The sequence below is a fragment of the Colletotrichum orchidophilum genome (assembly GCF_001831195.1).
Source record: "Colletotrichum orchidophilum strain IMI 309357 chromosome Unknown Scaffold_196.1, whole genome shotgun sequence".
NCBI classification, from domain to species: domain Eukaryota; kingdom Fungi; phylum Ascomycota; class Sordariomycetes; order Glomerellales; family Glomerellaceae; genus Colletotrichum; species Colletotrichum orchidophilum.
Window position 1 is genome coordinate 41,683 of NW_019173152.1, and position 22,039 is coordinate 63,721.

General features: G+C 54.3%; 4 protein-coding genes across 4 annotated transcripts; all 4 read right to left on the reverse strand.

Annotated features, from left to right (window-relative positions):
• Positions 1–5: 5 nt before the first annotated feature.
• On the reverse strand, positions 6–2,102 carry CORC01_13508 (uncharacterized protein; the record flags this gene model as incomplete). The annotated part of the gene is made up of 2 exons (XM_022625125.1): positions 6–1,661; positions 1,719–2,102. The coding sequence occupies 2 exons, from the start codon at positions 2,100–2,102 to the stop codon at positions 6–8; spliced, it is 2,040 nt and encodes a 679-aa protein (XP_022468370.1).
• Positions 2,103–3,674: 1,572 nt separating this feature from the next.
• CORC01_13509 (KilA-N domain-containing protein) lies at positions 3,675–6,015 on the reverse strand (the record flags this gene model as incomplete). The annotated part of the gene is made up of 3 exons (XM_022625126.1): positions 3,675–5,001; positions 5,064–5,196; positions 5,253–6,015. Coding segments are annotated over 3 exons (2,223 nt in total), but the record flags the coding sequence as incomplete, so codon positions are not given.
• Positions 6,016–6,338: 323 nt separating this feature from the next.
• Positions 6,339–7,709, reverse strand: CORC01_13510 (uncharacterized protein; the record flags this gene model as incomplete). Its single annotated transcript, XM_022625127.1, has 4 exons — positions 6,339–6,583; positions 6,658–6,738; positions 6,909–6,930; positions 7,161–7,709. 4 exons carry the CDS (start codon positions 7,707–7,709, stop codon positions 6,339–6,341), a joined length of 897 nt encoding a protein of 298 aa, XP_022468372.1.
• A 4,873-nt stretch (positions 7,710–12,582) lies between these two features.
• Positions 12,583–12,798, reverse strand: CORC01_13511 (uncharacterized protein; the record flags this gene model as incomplete). The annotated part of the gene is made up of 1 exon (XM_022625128.1): positions 12,583–12,798. The coding sequence occupies one exon, from the start codon at positions 12,796–12,798 to the stop codon at positions 12,583–12,585; it is 216 nt and encodes a 71-aa protein (XP_022468373.1).
• Between the last annotated feature and the right edge of the window lie 9,241 nt (positions 12,799–22,039).

Genomic DNA, 22,039 nt, shown 5'->3' on the forward strand with positions numbered 1-22,039 from the left:
GCAGCTTACGACAGGTTCTTTCGGATCCATTCTGCCCAGGAGCAGAGGTCCTCCATCACCTCGAGCAACCTGCCCAAGTCCTGCGGGGTAAGCTGCTTGCCCTTGCCTTTACCTGTCTCCGCCGCGTCGCTGCCGTCGACCGGCACGATGTTTTGTGACACGACGTGTACCACTCCATTATGTTGAATTTGCAAGTCTACGTTGGCCGTTGCATTGCGGAAGGGAAAGACTATATGCAGACCAGCGGAGGGGTGGACCGTCAGCACCACGTCGAGGGTAAGCTCCTGCTCGTCACCATCGTAATTCTTGGACATGAATCTCTCGTACTCGGCCTGCGTCGTCCTCGTATCACTCATCGTAATGTTTTCATGGACTTCTGGTAATGTCTCGCCCGAGATATCAGAGCTGAAGCTCCTCTCTAGTAACGTCGAGATTAGTGCATACTGGCGAAGGATGGGTAGCATTGCGACTAGTTGTCGCGGGTGCGAGAACGACAGTTCGGTCACTGTCTGTCCATACACAGGTTTGTAAATGAGTAGTGTATTCTTGTGTTTCCGGGACGAGACGGCGTTGTCGTCGCTCGGAATCGGAACTCTTCTCTCGCAAGAAATAACTCTGAGCTCGCTTGCGTCATGGTGGCTTCCTTCGGGTATCGGGAAGGATATGCTATCAAACGTGTAGGTCGGCAGAGGCATGGGCTGAGCCTGGGCTCCTGTGAGGGTGTGTAGTGTGTTCCATACCGACTGCGGCACGATTACTGAAGGGGTGAGTGTCGCGACAAACTTGACATTCGGGTACTTGTGCGTCGTGCCATCCGCCTGCACCACGTCGATGCCCGAATCCTTATTGTCGTCTGTCTGTGGCAGCGTCGTAGGCTCCGGTTCCAGCCAATCAAGAGCCGGCCCAGAAGCTGCGACAAGAAGATCCTCGGGTCCAGGCTCGGTCTTCTCGACCTTTTGGGAGATCCAGTCCTCAGACACCCGGACGGGAGGGAACATGTCACCATCTAAAGCCTTGCAGCCTATGAGAATCGACCAGGCCTTCTCCATGTTCTCGCAGTAGCGCGTCGTCTCTGGTGCTTTGGGAATGACATGGCGTCTCTCCGTCCAATACTCGATGCTTAGGCCCACCATACCCCTCGAGTGCATCCTCGGACGACCGCTCTTGGTGCACATGACAGTCGTTTCGAGGAAACGTTCGGGCTTGCCGCTCATGGCAGGATCCTCCCGCAGCTTCGACAGTTCCCACTTGTGGAGTCTTTCAAGACTCTCAAAGATGCCAGCTAGAGCTTCTTGGCAATCAAATCCCGGAACGACGCTCAGCTTGTCGAGAGTTGCCAGGCGTTCAAGATTCGCAGAAAATGCTTTCAAAGTCTTGGTCAGCGGACTCTGGTCCGGGCGGAGTTGCAGATCCTTGAGCAAGATGTTGCCAGCCTGATCCTTGTGTCTTGTGACAATCGGGCCAGATTCCGGAAAGCCCAGCGAAACATTCTCCACGATGTTGTTGTTCAGCTCGATATCAATCGTCAAGGCCTGTCCGGCAATGACCAGCATTCTTGTTTTCCTGCCGTCGGGCGACCGATGCTCGTCCCACATACTGGTAAGACCTGTTCGGAGCGTAAGTCGCTCGAGACCGGCTTCACTCACTCGGCCTGTTGCCTTCTACAAACATATTGATCAGCATCCAGTCACTTTGAGTCACAAATTGCCCTGACTTACTCCAAGAATCTCAATGACAGCATCAAACCTCTTGAGCTTGTCGTCCTCGCTGCCCAATGCCCCCAAGCCACCAAATCCCGCGATCCCGGCATGGTCTAGTCCCATGTCCAGTCCGCCACTGATCCCAAGCGCCCCCATAGCAGCTGCGGCAGAGGGGCTGTCGAAGTTCAGCGCGCCATTAGCTGGGTGGCCCATCAGGGTGGTCGAGGTCGCCGGCGATTTCTTAAACTGCTGAGGTGACGACTTAGGTCCTCTCGGCGAGAAAGCTATATGCGCTTGCGATGCCGAGAACGGCGTCGACACCGGCGGGGTCGCTGCTGTAAGCTGCGAAGGGGTTCTACCCTGTTGAGAAGCCGCATGCTTCATCTGCGTCGGAGTCGCCATGCTGCAAATCGGTCGGTTGATTTCGGAGGTAGGAGTCGTAGAAGAATGCCGTCGCACCGTAATACTATGCCAACACCTTTACGGTCATCAATTGAGCATGCCAATATTTCGTCTCCAGGTTCGGTGGTCGATCGAGAAAAAAATGAGTGCCGCAGATTAAATTGGGAGTTGAAGATAGAACTGTAGCTGCAAGCTCTAGCTGAGCCGCAGATTTCCTGAGCTAAGCTTAGCCAGACGAAAAACCGCGACCGACCGTGTACGTAGCTACCGCTTGGGGTGAGGGGAGGTAAGGTACGGTGCCTTAGCACCAGGGCTGGTGGATTGTTCTGTGATCCGGGTTTTAGCCGAGCTCGAAGGATGACACCGACTCCTTCTTACATACGGATAGTATTACAGCACTCAAATGCTGGCCGCCACAGCCGATGCTTGGACCTAATCTTCTTAACAGCGCAGGCCAAATCCTATTTCTTGAAGTGTCCGTATTTATCCATAACACCTCTCCAAGTACGACGGGTATTGAGCCATATCTTTATCCTCCTAGCTTCCGGTTTGCGATTCCCTGAACTGTATGTACTACCCCTTTTCACGTAGTTATGGGGGCAGAGGGGAGGGGGTTTTCTCATCATACATAGTCCCATTCCGAATTCCGAGTCACCACTACGGGCTTTTTTTTTTTGTGAAAGACTGAGGAGCCGGGAGGCGTCAGACGTCAGATGGCCAACATGAAAGCTATACTCTGCTTGTTAAACCGACATCTATGCCGTTCTCGTACCTGCACCAGCACAATCGTCGCTCAACCTTATTTCCAGTGCTTGGCGTCGTCTCGACTACTTTACTTGTCATATCAGCATAAATTCGGGAAGAATCCTTCTTAATCACAACCAAGGCAATGTCGCTGGATTCTGTAGTTCTGAAGCAGCAGCAGCTTTTTTTATTTCCATTCATCAAGTCATTACCTAAAGAGACAGTTTCCAACACACGTCTCACACTTTTGTGAAAGGAACAAGGGTCGTCATAAGGTCATCATCCTTTCCCCCATCCCTGGCACATATCAGTACCAGATGATCCTCCACTGTATTCGAAACCAAAGCAAAGAAAAAGATGTTGGTGATGTTGATGGTCCGTCCTCCAATGTGGTGTTCGCATGCCGCATTACCCGAGTGTCATAACGGGTTAGCAGGCCGTAGTTTCAAACCGCACCGTGCTCTTTTCGTGTATGTTGTCCCGAAGCTCCGGAAAAAGAAGAATGGTCGAGTCTTTAGGATTACGTCCTCCCCCATGCAAGGCGTCATTCATCAGCATCTACAGCCGTGATGGGCGTTTAAAAAACAGTGAATGAGAAGTCGTCACCTCGTCAGCGTCGTCTCCAAATGGTCCTCGATGCCGAAAAGTCGTCTCGCGAATAAAAGGACAAATAAGAAATTGGTGTGCAAAGAATGTCAAGAAACCTCTCGTAAGAGACTTCAAGATCATCATCAGATGGTTATCATCCCTCGCACCGGGTGTGGCCACAACGCCCACTAATGAAGTGACCTAAGTTTGGGGATGTTATAGTATGGCCGAAAGGCGCTACTACCTTCCTTGCTGCTGAGCCATTACGGGAGGAGCGCGTGCCATCGTATCATACGTGGGAACGGCTGAATTCATGAGCGTCTTTCTCCGCTTCAAGTCCATACCGCCGCCGCTCAGCGGGCGCTGGAGGTCGTCGTCGTCATCACGGCCACGCTTGATCCCACTCGAGGCGCCGTTCATCTGGGAAGGATACCCGTTAGACATGGAGTTCATGTCAGACTGAGGCTGGTAGACATTGTTGCCACCGGCGGCTGCAGAATTGCGGTCATTGCTCATTACATTATAGAGATTGCTTGAAGATTGCTGAGCGACACGCGGGGGCGTACTGTAGCCAGCTTGCTGGGAATAGTAGGGCTGAGGCGCGGCGGCGGTGCGGGGGGTGGCACGACCAGATGCGGGAGGGTGGCTAGGCGAGCCTGTCATCTCAGGCGAAAGGTGTTGGTGTTCGGTAGGAAGCGATCCGACGGCAGGAGCGGAGTAGTTGTATGATCCACGGTTAGCATCGTAGGCACCGCTGTCGTGCGTGTATTCAGCGTCGTGCTCGTGGTCTGCCTCTTCCTCACCGGCAGGCTGAGGCGCATTTGGATCAGGGTGCATGATGCCGTTTGAAGGCTTCTGATCCTGAGAGGCGCTGGAGGCAGCGGGCCGTGCTGACGGAGGACCCATGTCGTTCTTAGCGTACGAATCATTTTGCCCGTATACGGAGCGGTCTTGCGAACCCTGGCTGGTTTGATAAGGGGACTGCTGAGCAGACTGGTTGTACATGGCCCTCGAGTTGTCGTATTGCTGCGTGCCGGTCTGGTACGACTGCATGTTCTGAATAGAGGAGCCGGGTGGTGTCGAGGCAGGAGTTGCAGGCATGGAGCGGGCATTGCTGAGACCAGTGTCAATGGACATCGGGTTCTGGGGTTGCGCGCTGCCCATTCCTTGGGATTGAGCCCACTGGAATCCGTTGTCTGAGGCACCCATGCTGCCACCCATCACGCTAGAAGCGCTAGTTGGGGGGGTAGGAAACGTGTGGGCACGGTCGAGAGTGGGACGTCCCATATTAGCATGAGATGGAAGAGGCTGCTGAGGTCCAGGCAAGCCCATGGAATGGTGATGGTGCTGTTGGATAGATGGTAGTCCGGGGCCGCCGTTTTGGGGAGCACCACGCATCTGGCTCTGCTCTGCCTTGCGGCGTTCAGCGGCAGCCATGACTTGATTGGTGCGTGTTTGATTCGTAGGGTGATAGAGCAAGGCGCCGATGTTGTGGACGAAGAGAGGATAGAGCAGCTCGGTGATCTTCTCCTTGTTCGCGAAGTCCAAAGCCCTCTCAAAAGGGATCCTGTTTTTGTCTCGTTAGACCGTGTACGGCGGCGGGTTCGTCTGGGGATACGTGAAACTTACCACACACCCTTCAGATGCATAGGGCCAATCTTGACGACGTGTCTCACTTTCTCACTCTTGAGAATTCCATCGCGGCGACCGCGGGTCATTCCCGCGACATTCAACAGCTTGGTGCCGTTGATCATGTGATTGTCTAGTAAACCTGTTAGCATGCTTCGGCAACCCTTTTTTTGTGCCAGTTGAACCTACCCTCGCGGCGCGCGACGCAAATGCCCCGGGCCTCGACCTGGAAGCACAAGCTTCCTTCGTCCTCCCACAAAGTGGCTGTTACTCTGGGTTTCATGCCAGGCGGGGCGACTTGGCCGGTGGTGTCAAAACCCTGGAAGCCTCCCGTGTTGACACCCGGGAGAGGCAGGACGTTCTGACCACCCATGCCGTTGTTTACAGGAGCGCTTTGAGGCGAAGTCAGGCCATTGGCATAGCCGTACGGCTGACTATATTGAGTCTGCTGATACTGAGGTAGATGGCTTGGCTGTAACGGCGGTGGCTGGGAGTGGTAAGACATTGCGCCGGAAGTCACGGTCTGAGGCGGTGGCGCTTGACCGGCAGAGATATGTTGCGAATAATACATGTCTGCCGCAGGTTGATTCATGGCGGGGTAATGCTCGTATCCACCAATTGACTGGTTTGAAGATCCAGGAATCGCCGCGTTGATGGGTAGTGTGGGAGAGGGTGTCTTGGGTCCGTTGGAGGATGCGGCCGACGTGAAGGACGACTGCGAGCCTGCGTGAGAACTCGAAACGGAGCCAATGGAGCTGACCCGGGGTGACGAGGTACCCGACGAGTACGCCTGATGGAGAGTAGGTAATGGGAGAGACGGCACTCTCTCGCTGTTCATGTACGACGGCCTCTGAGCCGCGTGAGCGTTGTAATACGACACGTCGGTCGGTCCCCGGGTTTGCACTGAAGAAATCGACGGTAAATCCAGCTTCACGGTTGTTGCCCCGAAGGTTCTACCACCAAACACCAGAGGTTAGTGAAGTCCGGGTCGCCTAGCGAACCTCAGAACTACAGTAGCTGGAGGATTTTAGACGTGCAGAAAGAGACTGAAATCTCTTTCGAAGAGTCTAGTCGTGATCCCGGCTTGAATTTCCAGAGAAGCTTGGAGCAAGAGCAATTGGGAGCAGCGGACAAGGCTCGGCGGCGCAAAGACTGCAATTGCTTCGAGCGGTGAGGATGCAAAAGAGTAGGAACGGGACAATCCGTATAGCACAATGATCTTTTTGAGAAGAAACAGATCAGGACGGTCGTGGTCGTCGTAGACAGTCGTTAAAATCAGACGCTTCTATGTTCGTAGCATCTGGAGTTGGTGTAGATGGCAGTAGGTGGGTGGGTAGTTGTGTCTTGTCGAATTGGCAGCAGCAGTGGGTGCAGGCTGACCGATGGAGAAGCCGTTTGTCGAGGTGGCAGAAGAGGAGACTGTGATGGGTCTCCCTCGATTGCAAGACGGGTTGCACGAAAGGAGCCGAGGATGGTGACGATGCGAAGCGAGGGAATGCCCTTTTCTTCAGAAATCGGGGCTGAGTAACAAGCGGTGGAGGGCCGTTTGTATAGAGGTCTCTATTCAGGCAGGTACCAGACACAGCACACAAACACTCGTGGAGAGCAGGTGGATCGTCTTGGTCGTCCTTGATCTTTGCTTCTCTTTTTTCTTCGTCGAACTCACCCAACTCTTCTAATGCAGGTACATTAGCTGGGAGTTTGGCGTATAAGATGGGGGCGGGTGTGCAGGAGGAGGTGCAGCAGAGGAATGAGAGCGTAGGTAGAGGTTAGGCGGATTGAGGTGAGGAGGAGGAAGAAGAAGGTTGAGAAGGCATTGGAAGCGTAAAAGAAGTTCTAACTTACCGTCCTCGCCTCTTTGGCTATCCTAGGTGGAATATTGGAGGTGGTTGGTGGAGTCGTGAGAGGTAGAAAGAAAAGAAAGAAGACGGGCGTGGGAAGGTTTTGTTTTTGGTGGTGAGAAAAGAAGAGGAGGCAGGTCGAAGTCCATCCATCCACAATACACACCACACACACCCACGCCCATGTCCACGCCCACCCCGGCCGGCGCAAGTGCAAGGTGCAGGCAGGTGCGGGTTGAGAGTAAAGGTACCTTACTGGGGTACTGCGGTATCCGCACTTTGCTCGATGCTGGTTGTGGTACGGCGGTAGCGGTACGGACATGGCAGAGCTCAAGAGAGCATGGGGCAGGGTCCATGGGGCACCGAGAGGTCGAAGCAGAGCGCAGACTCCAGAGCGAGAGGTGCAGATGCGGAGAGGCAGAAGGCAGAAGAGCGGTAGGGTTCTCTCCTCCATCTGTCGCCCGCTCGCTCGCTCGCTCTCCTCGTCTTCCTGACCCGTACCATATGGCGCAAGGTTGTGTGGTGTTGGAAGGCAAGTATAGCGGCGAGGACTGAGGTACCTCACGGCCAGATGATACGGAGTCTGGTAGCGGCGCTCGACAGGGTAGGCGGGCTTGGATTGGAAATGGCACAGGCCAAGGGCCTGCCCCCCTCCCCCAAGGAGCTCAGAGAGTGGTGGGTTTGACCGTTCATTGCTGCTGCTAAGTGGACAGTCCGGCCGACCGGGGGTCGAAGATGAGGGGGCCCCTGGGGGAGGGTGAAGGACGAGCATGCTGGAGGGCGAGGATAAGGCCGAAAGTACCATGGTACGGAGACCGGGGCGGTTTCTACCCAGTGGGAGGGGGAGGAATTGAATGGGATGAGAGGATGGGAGGAGGATGGTGAGCGGAGAAGGGGGGGTGTGGGAAAAGACCGAGTTACCTACCGTAAGGTAGTCCACGGGCAGTAGAGCCACGACTGGCGAAAAGGGTACGTACCCGGGTTTTCTTCCCGCAAGGTATCGGCGGACAGATGAGTGAAAGGTGGAGGTGCGAAGTATCCCGCTACTTCGGTCGATGAAGCACACACACCTACACACATACACACACACACACACACTCTCACCCACGGCACACAGAGAGACTCATACAGCCAGCGCACACGCTCTCCAAAGGAGCGAGCAGAGCAGAATCATGGGCCGACCTACCTATTCTATTTGCACTCGCAGTCGACAATATCGAGCTGGGAGAGCTCATTGTCAAGTCTCGTGTCTAGAACCAAGGTACGGACCAACTGTCTGTGTTTCTTGTCTTGGTTCCCAACCATCATCAGCTCGTTCAACTTCTCCCTTTGCGTTTACTTCCTTTTTGCTCGTATGCCTATTTTACAACGTCTGTCTAGATGGCCATGGGACGTGCACAGTGGTATGCAATGTAGTCGGTACCGACAACTTCTTCGGGGTCTATGTAGTGTGGCCCTGTCTCCTGCTCACACGGCTTGGTATCTTTTGCTGTTTATCGTTTCTTTTTCCCGTCCCCAAATCCCAGGTGGGCTCTGCTTCTCGTGTGTGGACGGAACTGACAATACTCCCCAGTCTGTCGACTTATCCTCAGCTTCTGGATGGAGAACAAGAAGCCTCTGAGAAAAGTGGGGTTATTGACTCGTACCTTGTGTGTTCGCAATTGCCTAGCTCCTCTCTCTTTCTCTCTCTCTCCCTCCCTCTCCCTCCCTCTTTTCCAACAAGCCGTACGGCTACTGCGTCTTGCCCTGTCTTGCGTTCCTCTATCCATGTGGGAACCTCAACAGCAAATCACCTCACCTCACATTGCCTTTCCGTACCTTACCTTAGCTGGCAGCGGGCCTTTTTACTCTGCTTCTGCGTCCGCACCCCAAAAGTCGTTTCTCCCCTCGATAACAGTTCCGACTCCATCTGTCTGTCCCTGTCAGTTTGATCCGCCACTGCATCGGTAAGCGACTCGCCCGCCGGCACTCAACTTTTTTTCGTCTCTTCTTCGGCCTTGACCACTGGGTCGGGCTGGGGCGCAGAGAGTATTCTCAGCCAGCTACCCGAGCCCTGGAAGGGTGGTACCGCCAGGCTGAGCTAACCGTCGCCGTTCGGTGGGTGTAGGGTGGTCGAAATAGCAGGGAAGAGCAGCGGCAAGAATCGAGAAGGGGGGCGTGCTACAAGAGCAAAGGCGTCGAGGACCTCGTTGAACGTGGGCTTCGTTGTTGTTTCCCGGGGCCTAGTCGCTCGAGGGGCGTGGCTGGAGTAGGGTAACACCAGGAGGGGTCTGTTGCCCATGGCCGGGGTGGCCCATGGCCTGAGTTCAAGCCCCAGTCTGTCACGGTCGGTCTGTCGGCCTTTCAGAAGGAATACTCAACACACTGGCCTAGACACACTGAAGCGGACGGACATCGTGGAGGAGCTGGCGTATTGGCGGTGATGGATGTCCATCCAGACATCCAGACTACGCAGTCAAACGCAATCCCGCAGGCCACTGTAGATAATGCCAGGGCATTGCATTGGTATGGCAGCCCGCTAGGCCTAGGGGTTACCGCAAGTCCAAGGGCTCTCACAAGATAAGGTACCAATATCTGTGCGAACATCCTACCTCACCCGACCGCAACTGCGACTGAGAAAGATGGGGGCGTGGAAGTTGACTGCAACAGGCCAAACAACCTCCATCGACCCTACTGTTCCCGCGCTACGGGTCGATGAGACCAGAGCAACTCATCCCCCGGCGAACTGAGAGCGAGGAACGCTGGATGGACGGTGTGTAACTTGCAGAAGCATCAATACCAGACACTCTGTATCCGTACCTCACTTCAATAGAGGTTCCCGACGGAACATCGACGAAGCCTGGCCCCGGGCGAGAGACGAGTCGAGAGAGATGGGAGGAAGTGAAGTGGATCCGATCTTGAGCCTTTCAATCTGTGCTTGCCAGCCCGAGGTGACGACGGCCAGAGACTGATTTCGATTCTATCTATTGTCGCCCCTGCGCTCATGCTCGCGTTGCTTCGTCTTTTCTTTCTCGTCCTTTTGTGATTTGAAGAGTGGCGTCTCGAGTACCTCTCTGCACAAACGCACAAAGCATGACGGCTCAAGAAACTGTCAGCTTTTGTTTGAAAAAGTTTGAAGCCCTTTTCCGTCTCCAGAATCCAATCCGAAGGCAACGGTCGGCTCTGTCCGCTGGCTGACTTGTCTCGTCGATGTGTAGTTGGCTTCTCGTCTCAGTGGCGAGGCTGGCTGTTTTCGAACCGCTCTTGAACCCCCTTCCCGGCACAGCCCCGGGCATGTGGACGGAGGTTGGCGATTCCAAGTCTCCAGCGGCGCAGTGACCACCACTCTTGTCAGCTACCCCAAGCACCACCGCCATAGCTCCAAAGCTCGCTTGAGTCGTCCTCGTCAAGACGAGAGTATGGAAAACTGATTTTCAAGTCCTAGACCTGAGCTTTCGGGACATCCATTTCCTCAGTAACGAACAATACCGGCTTCAACTCACGTCACTCGGACCGGATGGTCAAACCAAGATGAGAGGCTGTAGTGAGGTCCGGCAAATTAGCAAGGTGACCCGAGCGGCTCAGCAATGTAGACGGGGGCCGCAGCGGCAATAGCGGTTGACACCACTGCAACAAGGCGGGCTTAACTGCTGGTTGACACAGTGTTCCACCGGCCGTGCTCCTCGTTCCGTCCTTTTTATCTGCTGAGCCTTGGGCCTCGGACTTGGCGTTGCCTCTGCTTTCTCCTTGACTCATTGGCCGTGTCATTGTTGTGACCTTTGTTGTTCGACCGAACCTCGAAAGCCGTCGGACAGTGGACTGTGCGTTTGGATGTTGAATGTTTCCGCCGCAGCTGCCAATGGAGTACGGCATCTTCAGGGCCCGTTTTGTCCCGGACTTGAGTTCCGTCGCAAAGTGCCGTTCCAGCAAAAATGTCATGTCATCCGGTAAGCGCATGTAGGGTTCGGGTGTCCATTGCTTCGAGGGAAAAGTTTAATGCACCCGACAGCAAGGTAAGGCACATATGTTATTGGAGGCCAATGCCATCATCTTAAGGCGGCTCAGTGTCTCCAAGGGAGGGTAGCAAGCGGCTATTGCTCAAGGCTGGACGCGAGAGCCTCAATAGAAGACGATTGACAACAATGGCCCTACTAGAAGCACCGTTGCTAGTTTCGGACCCGAGGCAAGGGGTAACAAAAGACGAGGGCGAAGGAAGGAAAAAGAAGAAGCAAGCCAATGGCGCATCGTCGTCTTCTCGACGCTTCCGCTGGCCACCAAGCACAACGCCGTCAGTTTAGCGCGGCGCGCAGCGAACCAGGACACAGGAAAGGGTCGTTCGCTATCGATTGCCGAGCCTAAAAACGACTCTGGGCCGGCTTGGGTATATGACCATGCCGCAGTCGGCCCTCCCATGCCCCCCCGCCCCCCATCGTCCGTTTACAATGTACTACGTAGACCAAGGGTTAAGGGTTGGCTTGCCGCTTGATGCATCTCTGATCTTAGTGCGCTGGCTGGGGTTCCCGACGCTCGAGAGCACAGACATGCTGCACTGTGCGGCAGAGGGCCATGCGCATGTCAAATGGCAGATCTTGTAACGCTATCTTGGCTGGCCCTGCTGCTGTCGTTCCTCTCCAATGTCTCCATGTATTCGTACGGAGTGCAGCGTATGGAGCACAGGTGCTGACTCTCCACAGGTCCGTCGTCCAGGTCGTCGCCGGCTTGCCGACGGGGAAGGATCAGGCTGACTGGCTGGTCTGATGAGGTCTGGGTCGGCGGGTTTTGTCGCGTCCTCGAGTCCTGTGATGTCTTGCCTTGCCTTGCGTTTCCTCATCTCGCAGGAAACCCGCTTTGCTCGTCTGTCTCTCGCATGCGGCATGCGGTGTGCGGCGTGCGGCGTGCGGCGTGCGGCGTGCGTCGTGTTGCTTGCTCAATTGCTTGCTTGCCCTCTGTCTTCTCTCGACCCCCCACCAGACCTGCTTTGCGGCCCCTGCCGGCTTGACTGAGTGCACCTACATTGTATGCCTTCTCCGCGCCAGCCCCGCTGCGAACCCTATGTGCTTTGCCTTGCCCTGCTCTCCCTTTGCGGAGCTGGAGTACCTAGTGTAGATGGCGACTGGGGTGTAGAAAACTAACATGTGCAGATGGGCAGGAACCCCCATCGCGGTCGCGGCAAGGTGGTGGCTGGCAGGTGGGCACTGCAACTTCCAAATTGGTCTTTGGAGCAACAAGTGGAGGACGCCAGGGCAGGAAGAACCATGAATGGTTTGTAAGAAACAAAGCCGAGTCCTTAATACCTCAGTTTCCCGCTTACCACCTTATCTACACAGTGAGAAGGCAGGTATACATTTTGCGGTTGTCGTTGGAATCCCTCTTGTTGATTGACCGTCTTGACTTCACGACGACAACAACAACAACTCGTCATCTTGCGACATATTTCTGTGATCAGACTACAATAAGCGTCAGTGTTCTAGTTATGTAAGGCACCTCGGGCATCGTCAGCATTTACCTACTTTTGGAAGTCACCCATCATCCACTCAAGGACTCTATCAGGTAAGGTATCTGGGGTACCTACCTACCCAAGGTGCCTTCCTTCCCGTGTAAGGTTCCTTATGTTACGTGTACGGATATTTCAGGAAAGCACAAAAAGGCCACCTCGGGTTCGAGGCAGCTTCCTGAGGAACCTAAGAAACCTTGAGTCTTTAGCAAGTCCACAGTCCATACCCTTCTTCCCCGGCACCCGATGTGATGAGATTCTTTGCCTCAGGTTCACAACGAGGCCAGTTTTGTCTACAATTTCGCTCCAGTTTCCGTTCGTGACATGGACGACCGCCGGGTCCATCCAGCCCAGGAAGAAGTCGTCGGCAAACCATGTTCCTCCTAGGGTAGTACCACAGATTATACCTCCTGCCTGTCATGGGTAGTTGAAGTATCACAAGAAGCCCGCTGTGGTAAGCAGATGCCCGTCAACGCCTCGACTCTCGAGGATACCTTTGGTGCTGGGTGCTGCGCGTGCATCGCACTCCCCCAGGTATGATCCCTTCCCTTCATTTCAAGCAAGTGCCCTGCTCTGCTCCTCCACCACCCACCGAGAGAGGAGGGGAGAAGGGGAGGGATAATTCCATATACGTACACAATCTAGGCTTACCAGGGTGGCCCACCCCTCTGCTTCTTGATCCTACCATTGTACAATGTAGAGCGGGCTGCAGGCTGGGAGAGTACTCCGTAACAACGACAGCATTGGCATTCAGCCGGCCAGTTCATCAACCACATTTCTTTTTTCCTCGTCGTTTCATTGTCTCGTGCTGCCGACCCTTCTCCAGCCTATCGCACGCCACCACGCTCTTCTGCTTATTAGCTAGACCTTGTGCCTGTCCGTCTCCCGAGCAGTCCAAGACGCGCCTTCTGCATAACGACAACGACAACCACGGCCAGACCAGCCAGACCAGCCAGAACAGCCATACTTGAATCGATTGCCAGAGAATCGAACCAAAGATGGGTCGGTCTACAAAGTACGCGACTTTGGTGCAAGAAATTTGGACGACCGTGGCTCCCTTCACTCTACAGCAGTCCGTCTATCCGTACATTAACCCGACGCCTACCATGTAGACTCCATCCTCGGATGTTTGCAGCGACCTGTCTACGTAGTATTGTCCCCTGCAAGCAACAAGGCAGGCTTGCGTTACAGGGCTCAACTCAAATGAAGATCAACTGCCAGAGCTGCCAGGCATATTGGGGAGCCTCGCTCGATGCCTTCCCGAGCTTCCCGTGGAACGCACTCGGGGCCGCCCCGTTACACAGACGCACCGTGTTCTGGCGCACCCAAGATTAGTTCTGGTCTCAATTTACTTGGACCTATCCGCAAACTGCAAAGCTGAATGAACGTTGTCTAGTTCCGCGGCAAAACACTTACGGATACGCACCTTCAACTGCGTCAATCTCGAACGGCTTGCCCTCCCCAGCGTGGGCCAGCTTGTCTCTGTTTCCCGGCTTGGAGGTCGCTCTCACAATTTTGGCGCATCCGGACGCTCGAGTCCCGTCCTGGCCAAACCCAAGAGAGCGGACTACTCTCAACCCTGTCAGAGTCCCGGGTGCAGGTACGGAAGCACCTGTTACCTCCAGAGCTCCGGTGCCGGGTCGCTCCCAGCCTCCTTGTTCATCCTACCCGGCCCTGCTCCTCAGGCCCCAGCTAGTTCTCACGGATCTCCGTTGTGCCCGAGCTTTCCATCCATTCCTCCCCCGTGACCATACCATAGTACACGCCATGGCGATGACCAAGGAGCAACAAGCTGGTTGCGAATGCCGGCTTAGCCTTTGGCCGGCGAGACATTGTCGTTAGACGGTTAGGCTCAGAAAACACCCACCACTGGTCAACGGATACTTGCGGACGACCGCCGCCGACGACAACCAACGGCTGCCAAGACCTGGAAAAGAAATACCGTCAAGCCTACCCATTCCTTCAGTTCCACTCCCCCACTCTCCATCCGAGGTCGAGACTTCTGGCGCCTGGACCAGGTCTGACGCTTCATGAAAGAAAGCCAATCAGGACTGCCTGGCGATCCACTGTATTTGGCTTGACCGAACAGAGTCGGCCGTAGAGCCACCCTGATTGTCCGTACTTCGTATCTAACCCACCGGAAGTGATTCAAGTATTCCCAGTGCCGACAGCACGAACGAGGTGATGTGTAGGCCCGGCTGCGCGTGGTGAAGTGGATGGCTTGGACAAAAGAAAGCAACCCCAAAGGCATCATCTGGATAGTGAGACCATTGGCCATGAAAAAGTGAGAAAGACTTGACCACCCTGCCTTGCCTGCCAAAGTGTCTTGGCAGAAACTATGTACACAATCTCTCACAAACACCCCACTCTCGAATCATCTCCCACTAGTACCCCCGTCCTCTTTTACGGCATCGTTAGTAATGTTCAGAGAGATCAAATCCTTCGGCAAGGATTTTTCTCTCACACGGAGGTCCACAACTCCATGATTCTCCAATGGCATGTTGAGTCTGCTATCTGGATCAAGTCCAAGGCCGCGGCAAGGGTCGAGTCGGGGCTCGGGGAGGATCCAGACGCCAGACATCGAGAGCCTCCACTGCGTCTGGCAGGGCTGTGAGGAGGCACGAGTCCACGACTAGATGGCTAAAGATGCCCTTCACCCCAATGCCTACCCGGCAACTTGACTCACACAGTACACAATGAAAGCAAATAGGCCAAACAAGGCGATGCTGGAAACTTGGATCAATTGCCGGATTTTGACACCGTTGTAGCAGCTCATCGAATTGAGTTCCCATCGTTGCTTACCCAGGTCTACCTGCATATGAGCATAACTATGAGGTTCGAAGCTTTCTTCCTGGTGGCGCTTCAAGCCATCCACTCCCAGAATTGTTCTGCTTGCGCAGTGTTGGGAAGATTATCTTCTCATCACCCCCGTATCCGAGATGATTGTGGCTGTGATGGTGCACAGCGGCTGCGGCTGCGGCAGCGACACCTCGATTGCAAACTCTATAAGCGCAAGTTGCTCTGACCTGGCAGCGTCACGTTTGCAGTAGTCTTAAGCCGCATCATTGTTGAAGCAATCTACCAATCGGCCAGCTCGCTCCAAAATTCGTAGATAGGTTGCAACGGCGGGCACACTGGCTGTGATTTGTTTCGCTTTGGAAAAATGTTCCGAAGGTCCAGTCTGCAAGGCAAGATTCCTGCAGATGAGGAAACTTTGGGCTTGGTAACGGCTCCCGAGTGTCAAGGTATCCGACGCCCTTTTCGTCGACTCTCTTGTCCGGCCTACGGCTTGCGAGCTCGTATGTTCAGCCTGGCAACCTCGGCGGCCGTTCCCGACGCAACGCTGGCGGGGGCTTTTGGTACGCTACTACTTTGATGACTCTGCTCGCTGATAATGCACATGAAAAGAGCTGGATAGTGCAACGCGCATCCGCCTGTCAAGGCGTACAAAGTTCATGCCCTGCTTCCTGCAGTGGAAGAAGGACGACGGCCGAAGCATTGCAGTAGGGCATTCTACCCATCGTATGCGGTTTGAAGATTGAACGCACGCGAGTATCTCGACTACTTCCAGACACTGCGTATCAAGGGATCAAGAATTTGTATCACTCTGGCTGAATGTGACTGACAAGACCCTCTAAGCTATCCTTCCTCATTACTGGATTTTGCAGACTCTTTCATTACGAGCCATGTGTCTAGTGGTACCGCTCACATTCATCTCCAGGGATGAGCCTCTCCCGAAGCGATCGGCGTTCGTGTCGGAAGTCCAACAAGAATCAATGAGAGAGCTCAGATCTCCGACACAGGCGACAAGGTGGAGGTCGTTCATCCCCGTGGGTGCATGTCGGGCAATGCATGCAGCTGCGTCTATGTGGGTGGTATACTAGACGCTCTTTCCGCAGCAGGGGCTCTTCAGGCATTGCCTTGCCCTTCAACTCATGGTAACTGCTGGGAAGAATCGGATACGATGTATCTGCATTGCGGACCGACTTAGGTGCAAATTGGAGGTGCCACGAAAGCACAAGAGATGTGTGGGTTATCCAGCGATCAATCTCAAGTCTCCCCAGCGACCAAGGGCACTTCCAAAGAGGAACATCTTTCTCTCAAAAGGAGAGACATGATGAGGACCGACACACGCAGGCACGAAGGCGCGCAGCAATGGGACACGCCGGTGCGGGGCAGGCCGCATTAGGAGGGACGATGGATGTGTGTTCCGGTGTTGCTTCTAGCCCGGTGTGGTGCAGAAGCTTGTGTGGGGGGCATGTGCAATCCAATGCAAGATTCCGTCCTGTACGCTGCGGCCCGTACATGAGGTACCGACACTCTTTGCAGGGTCACTGCCACCAAATCGCCTTCTCTAGCAGCGCCATGATTCTCTTCCTTGGAGTTGTCATCGAGGCGGTTCCTCATGCTGGACTCAACTCACAGCCGTGCACCACAGTTAGCCGTTGTTTTCGGCTTACCATGGATTTGGTTTCGATAATACCTCGAAAGCCAGTCAGGAGTGTCGTCGGTGACGCTGGTCTCTGGCCGACCCCTGGCCCCTGATCACCACCCTGCTCAGAAAAGCATCAACAATACGGACACTTCGTACGGATACAAGGACTCGTAAATCGGTCCGTTGGGAGGAAACAGGCAGCCAATCCCCGACTTGTTTCGTTTGAGTCTGCAACCCTGGTAGGGATTTTCGCCAATCCAATAGCTTAGCCACTGCGGGCATCATTGAAAGAGAGAAGCGCAGTCAATGACTACTCACATGTATCGCTGGCGAGCGTTATCGACTCCGGGACAGTTCGTAGTTCTATTTCCCTCTTTGAACTTGAAGCGATACGCCGGAATAAGCGTCGGCCTGCTGGGGCGCCAAAATCCCAACGTTGGCCAAGTTGGGTTTCATCAGTGCGCAGAGGCCATCGTCATTGCTGGCTGGAACCCTGGCCATTGGGAAGTCGTGAGCGCCACTTCCGCGATTTTGGGGCTTGACAGCGTGGCCGGTTTATTCCTCGTTTGGTTGTCGCTTTCGTGGCCGATCCAGACTGGCCAGAGGCGCTACGTGTCACAGCCGTGTGGTGGTCTCATCCGAAAGAAGAGTAAACGGGACTCGGGAGAAGAGCAACGAGTCGCCGTTCAGAACAACCCCACTCAGTTGATTCCCATCCATGCCTCATGGACGGCATAGCCAGCCATGTTTTCAATGGCTTTCCTTCATTGCAGGTCTTTCTTGAGAAAGCTCTTTGTTTCCATCATTGAATCCCTGTATCTGTCTCACTTCAACAGCTTCGAGAGGGAGGGGTGAGACCCGGCAGTGGGGGCGGCGGCGACAACCGTGTTCGAGCCTTAATTAGTGGTGGCAGGTCCTTCGACATCGCACTGGCCCCTCGACCACCTGTCAGACATAACATCAACACCTTTGCTCAGCAGTTGAAGGCCGTTGATTGGATGAAAATGCCACCGTTGCAGCGTCAAATTCTCCAAGAGGGGGGCGCGCGTTTCCCTTGGACACAGCAAGACGGACAGATCCAGCCAGCTAACTTCAGGCACCTTCTTCTACTATCACCTACAGTTCGAATTTCATCATGAAAGTTCATGAACGCTCTCGGCTCTTACTCGATCGGATCCAGCGCGCCGAAACGAGCTGCGACGAGCACTCGGTATCAGTCGGGTTACGACATGGCAGACCTTCTTTTTCTTCTTCCTGTCCTACTGCACCGCGCTTGAGGCACGGCATGCGAGGAGTTGCGGCGTTCCGAAGCCAATGTGTCTTGTGAGAATCACTCAATTCGGCTGGAAGTTGGCAAAGGAAATCCCAACGACGTCTCGAAAGGGTTTCTCGACGGCGTATCAACATCGCCCATGCGGCTTCTCTTAGCTTGGCCTCGGGGCTCGCACCAACGTAGTTTGTACAGGGTATGCAGACCACTGCGTCTTGGCTCGTGAATGCAAACTCCTTTCCGGGGAGCGGAATTGTCGTTCTTCTCGCACACTATTTCCTGTGCCAAGATGCGGTCCAGTGAGCGAGGACTGTGGGGATTCCACCAGCATCTTTATGTACGGATGCTCTGTCTGGGGGCACAGTATCCGCATGGTGGCATTGCGCCCGATAGCAATCAGCACCGCAGCTGACGGAACCCCCCCTGGTCCTCATGTCGTCCAGACCCTGCAGACATCTTAAATTCTGGATGCCAATGATGGTAGATTCAACAGGGGTTAGGGTGTGATGCTGATGTTGGCTTGAGCACTTGCATGACCCAGCTGCGAGGCGGCTAAGCATCTCTAAAACATGGCCAATCAACGACTTTATCTACCGTTGAGGAGGGAGGGGTGCGTTTCAGTGCTTGGGGAGAGCATCCCAGTCCTCTAGCAGCCCTTGCTTTCTTGCTTGTACCGAGATACATTGGTAGCGCTGAAAGAGCCCTCCTAGACGAGTAGAGAGGCACACTCACACACACACTCACACGCGACTAATGCTCTTCAAGGTCCTCTCTTGCTACGTGAGGAAATGGGGAGTTGCTCGCTGAGAAGATCCCCACTCCCTTTCAACTTTGCACCTAGCATGGATTCCGACTCCATTCGCGGCGAAGGACGGGTCCGCGGGCCCGATGTCGTGTTCCGTCACGAAACCATCAACCATGAAGACACAGACAAAGACATAAACGTCGGATCTTGAGTAAGGTTTCTCTATGCTTGAGAAGAGAAGACTGAGAATTCGGCGCAGAACCCCGGGAACATATCCCGAATATAAACTGTCCGGATCAATCACAACTCGACTCGCCCCAGAGGCTTCTCTCCTCACCAACAACCTACTTCTACAGCGACGGGTACCGTAATTAGGCAGGTAGTTGCAGAGTGGACAGTAATTAGTAGCCGTATCCATTGCGGTGCCTTCCCACTCGCGCAGCACACTGCAGAACGTGCTGCGATCTATCCGTAAGGTAGTATACCTAGATACCTACCGTACCTCCACATCGCTTTCCTACATGCGAACCACTTGCCGCTTTTGAGGCTAGCCCACTGGTTTCCGTGGTCTGGCGGAAGAGAGTAGGTATACGTCCTCCGAGCGACATTAGCCTACCCGTCAACTCTCTTTCTCTCTCTGCAAGGTACTGGGTACGTATCATTCGGTCGTCAACGTCTTTCCATCACGACATATCCCTACTCCATACTTCATGTTCTCCAGCCTTTCTATGGTGGCAGGGAATAATGCAACTGTGATGTGCCATCTTTCGCCAAGCAATGCAATAATTGATCGAATAAGGACGCGCCGATTTGGGCGACCCGGATCAACAAACTTCGCGTTTATACAGCGAAAGTTCCGTCGTTTTTGTCTACACTCGGGTCTCGGGAATTGGACTTGCTTCCACTGACTGGTCCAATACTTCAACCCACACAGCACATAACATTTTTCGTTCCAAGGGTCCAACGCAGATTCAGGTCGGCACAAGACTGCGGGAAGTTGCGATATGTCGGTGCGCATTTCATTTCCGAAAGTCCATCTCCCCGACGCAATTGATGATTTGTGTCAAGTTTGTTGCCATCCCTCAGCTTACATACGGACGTAGCATACATAGTACACGGCACAGAAGGCGAGGATACATTGATGGCGAACGTGTAGTCTGTACTCTGTACCTTTGGGAAGGGGTTTTTTGGTTCCTTTTGGCTACCCGGCCGGGGCCTGCAGCAAATTGGCTTATCAGTCCAGCGCCATCATCGCTTCTTTGGCTGGTATAGGAGAGAGTCCCAGCATTTCGAATTTGGGCGAATCACAGCAATCCACGTCGACGGCAGCCACACCATCCATCTACAACAACGCACTTGAACCTACGCCTACGATCACGCCGCAAGCTCGAAGTACCTGTTCCGGAACTCTTAACCTAATCTGGCAACGCGTTCAGCAATTGAACTCGCAATCTGCTCAGAGACGCAGACAAACCTGGCCAGCCAGCTCAACCGGCCGCAATTCAACGTGCAGAATCTCCTCCATGCTCCGTACTCGACGGGAAAATCCATTTGCTGAGCCTGCCGAGCTCTCATCTTCTCAGCGTTGGACGGAGCAGATTTGCCCATTAATTGCATGTGGACAACGTTATACCTTGGCAAGGATTTCTCAGCTTCGCCCTCCGATATCTGTAGGTATACCTACCAACCGGACCGGCTCTGGTGTACAGCAAATAGGCATTACCTTTCATCGCAGACCACGCTTCCCTGCCAACGTGGAGGCTGCCGGCAGCAGATTCCTTGAGGGGAGAAGCCGTCATGCAAATCATATTGCTAGAAATTTGTCTCTGGCTGCTCTCATTCGCCAATAAGCGTGCATGAGCGGACCGTTTTCCGCCTTACATGAGAAGCACGAGGAGTTCCTCCCGCAGCTGTGAGGAAGCCAGGTCAGGCGGCGTGGCGTTGGGTGAGGTCTGACAGTCCCCGTACCGTTCCAATGGGTTGTTCCACGTCGTCGACGATGCTGGTCCAATGGGAACATGGCCGGAGCTAGGGGGGGGGCTGGAACATACGGTCTGCGCGACATGACGTGGGATTGATGCCAAAGATGGTCAGCGATGATATTTTTTTTCTTTTCAGCTACATCAACGGGTAGGGCAATTGCTTTCCGTTGCCTGCTCGAACAAGAATGCACCAAGCCGACTATTATGTAGACATCGTAGTCACCTGTGCGGCTCTCGTCGCAAAACGGGCACTTCATTGTCAAACACGAGAATCACACGAGGGTCAAGGTACCAAATCATGGCGTCTTTCATTGCGAGTACTGGAAGCCATGATCAGACTCGAATTACCACGCACAAAAAACGACGCCGGTGGAGGCACAAGTCATGTCTCTACAACTGAACCAGGACCAAGTGCCGGCTGACTCTCATCCCGCTCTTTGCGACTGTTATATCCCCGACACTACTCTGTACCCATCCACCCAAACATTCAATCACCGAGACAAGCCTGTGTTCGTAACAGACGACTGACTATAAGCATCGGTTGGAGGCACGGGTTGACGTCTTCTCTCGACAATGTGGCGTTGAGGCGGCTCGGTCGAGGTTGGTGGAGATGATAATGGCTTTACTAATTGGGTTTAGCATCCTCTTCACCGCTACTCTTGTGGCCTCTTTACGGCGACGCCCTCTCCCCTCTACCCGTCCACGCTGGCTCTGGCTGCTCTTGCTGCCGGGATCTGGGTCATGGTGATAGAGGGGCACTCAGCCGAGGGGGAGACAGAGAGAGAGCGCGATCAAGGAGAGAGGAGGAGAGAGACCGAGAGAGAAAGAGAGACCCAAGCCTGAACGGGCCCCCTCCCCTGGTCCACTAACCCATAATCGCTTGCTTCTCCACTGCGGACGAGCCAATAGCCCTATACCCGAACGAGTTGGCTTGCTGACCCCCCACTGGAGCCACGCTGCGCTGGCAGGGCTACCTTGCCCAGTGTTTTTCCCGCCGCCTGCTGAACGTTGAGGTTTTGTGCGCGTACCGGTGGTTTTCACGTGGAGGCGAGTGGCACGATGCGATGGCGTAGACGAGGGAAGGGGGGTGTGAGCCAGTATTGTGTACATGCACCCCCTCCTCTCATTCTCCTCCTCCTCAGTCTCCTCCAGTGCCAGTGCATCTTTCACTCTCCTACTCGCCTCTGCTAGTACCCCTACACTACGAATACTTCGTACCTCAGTTATCAG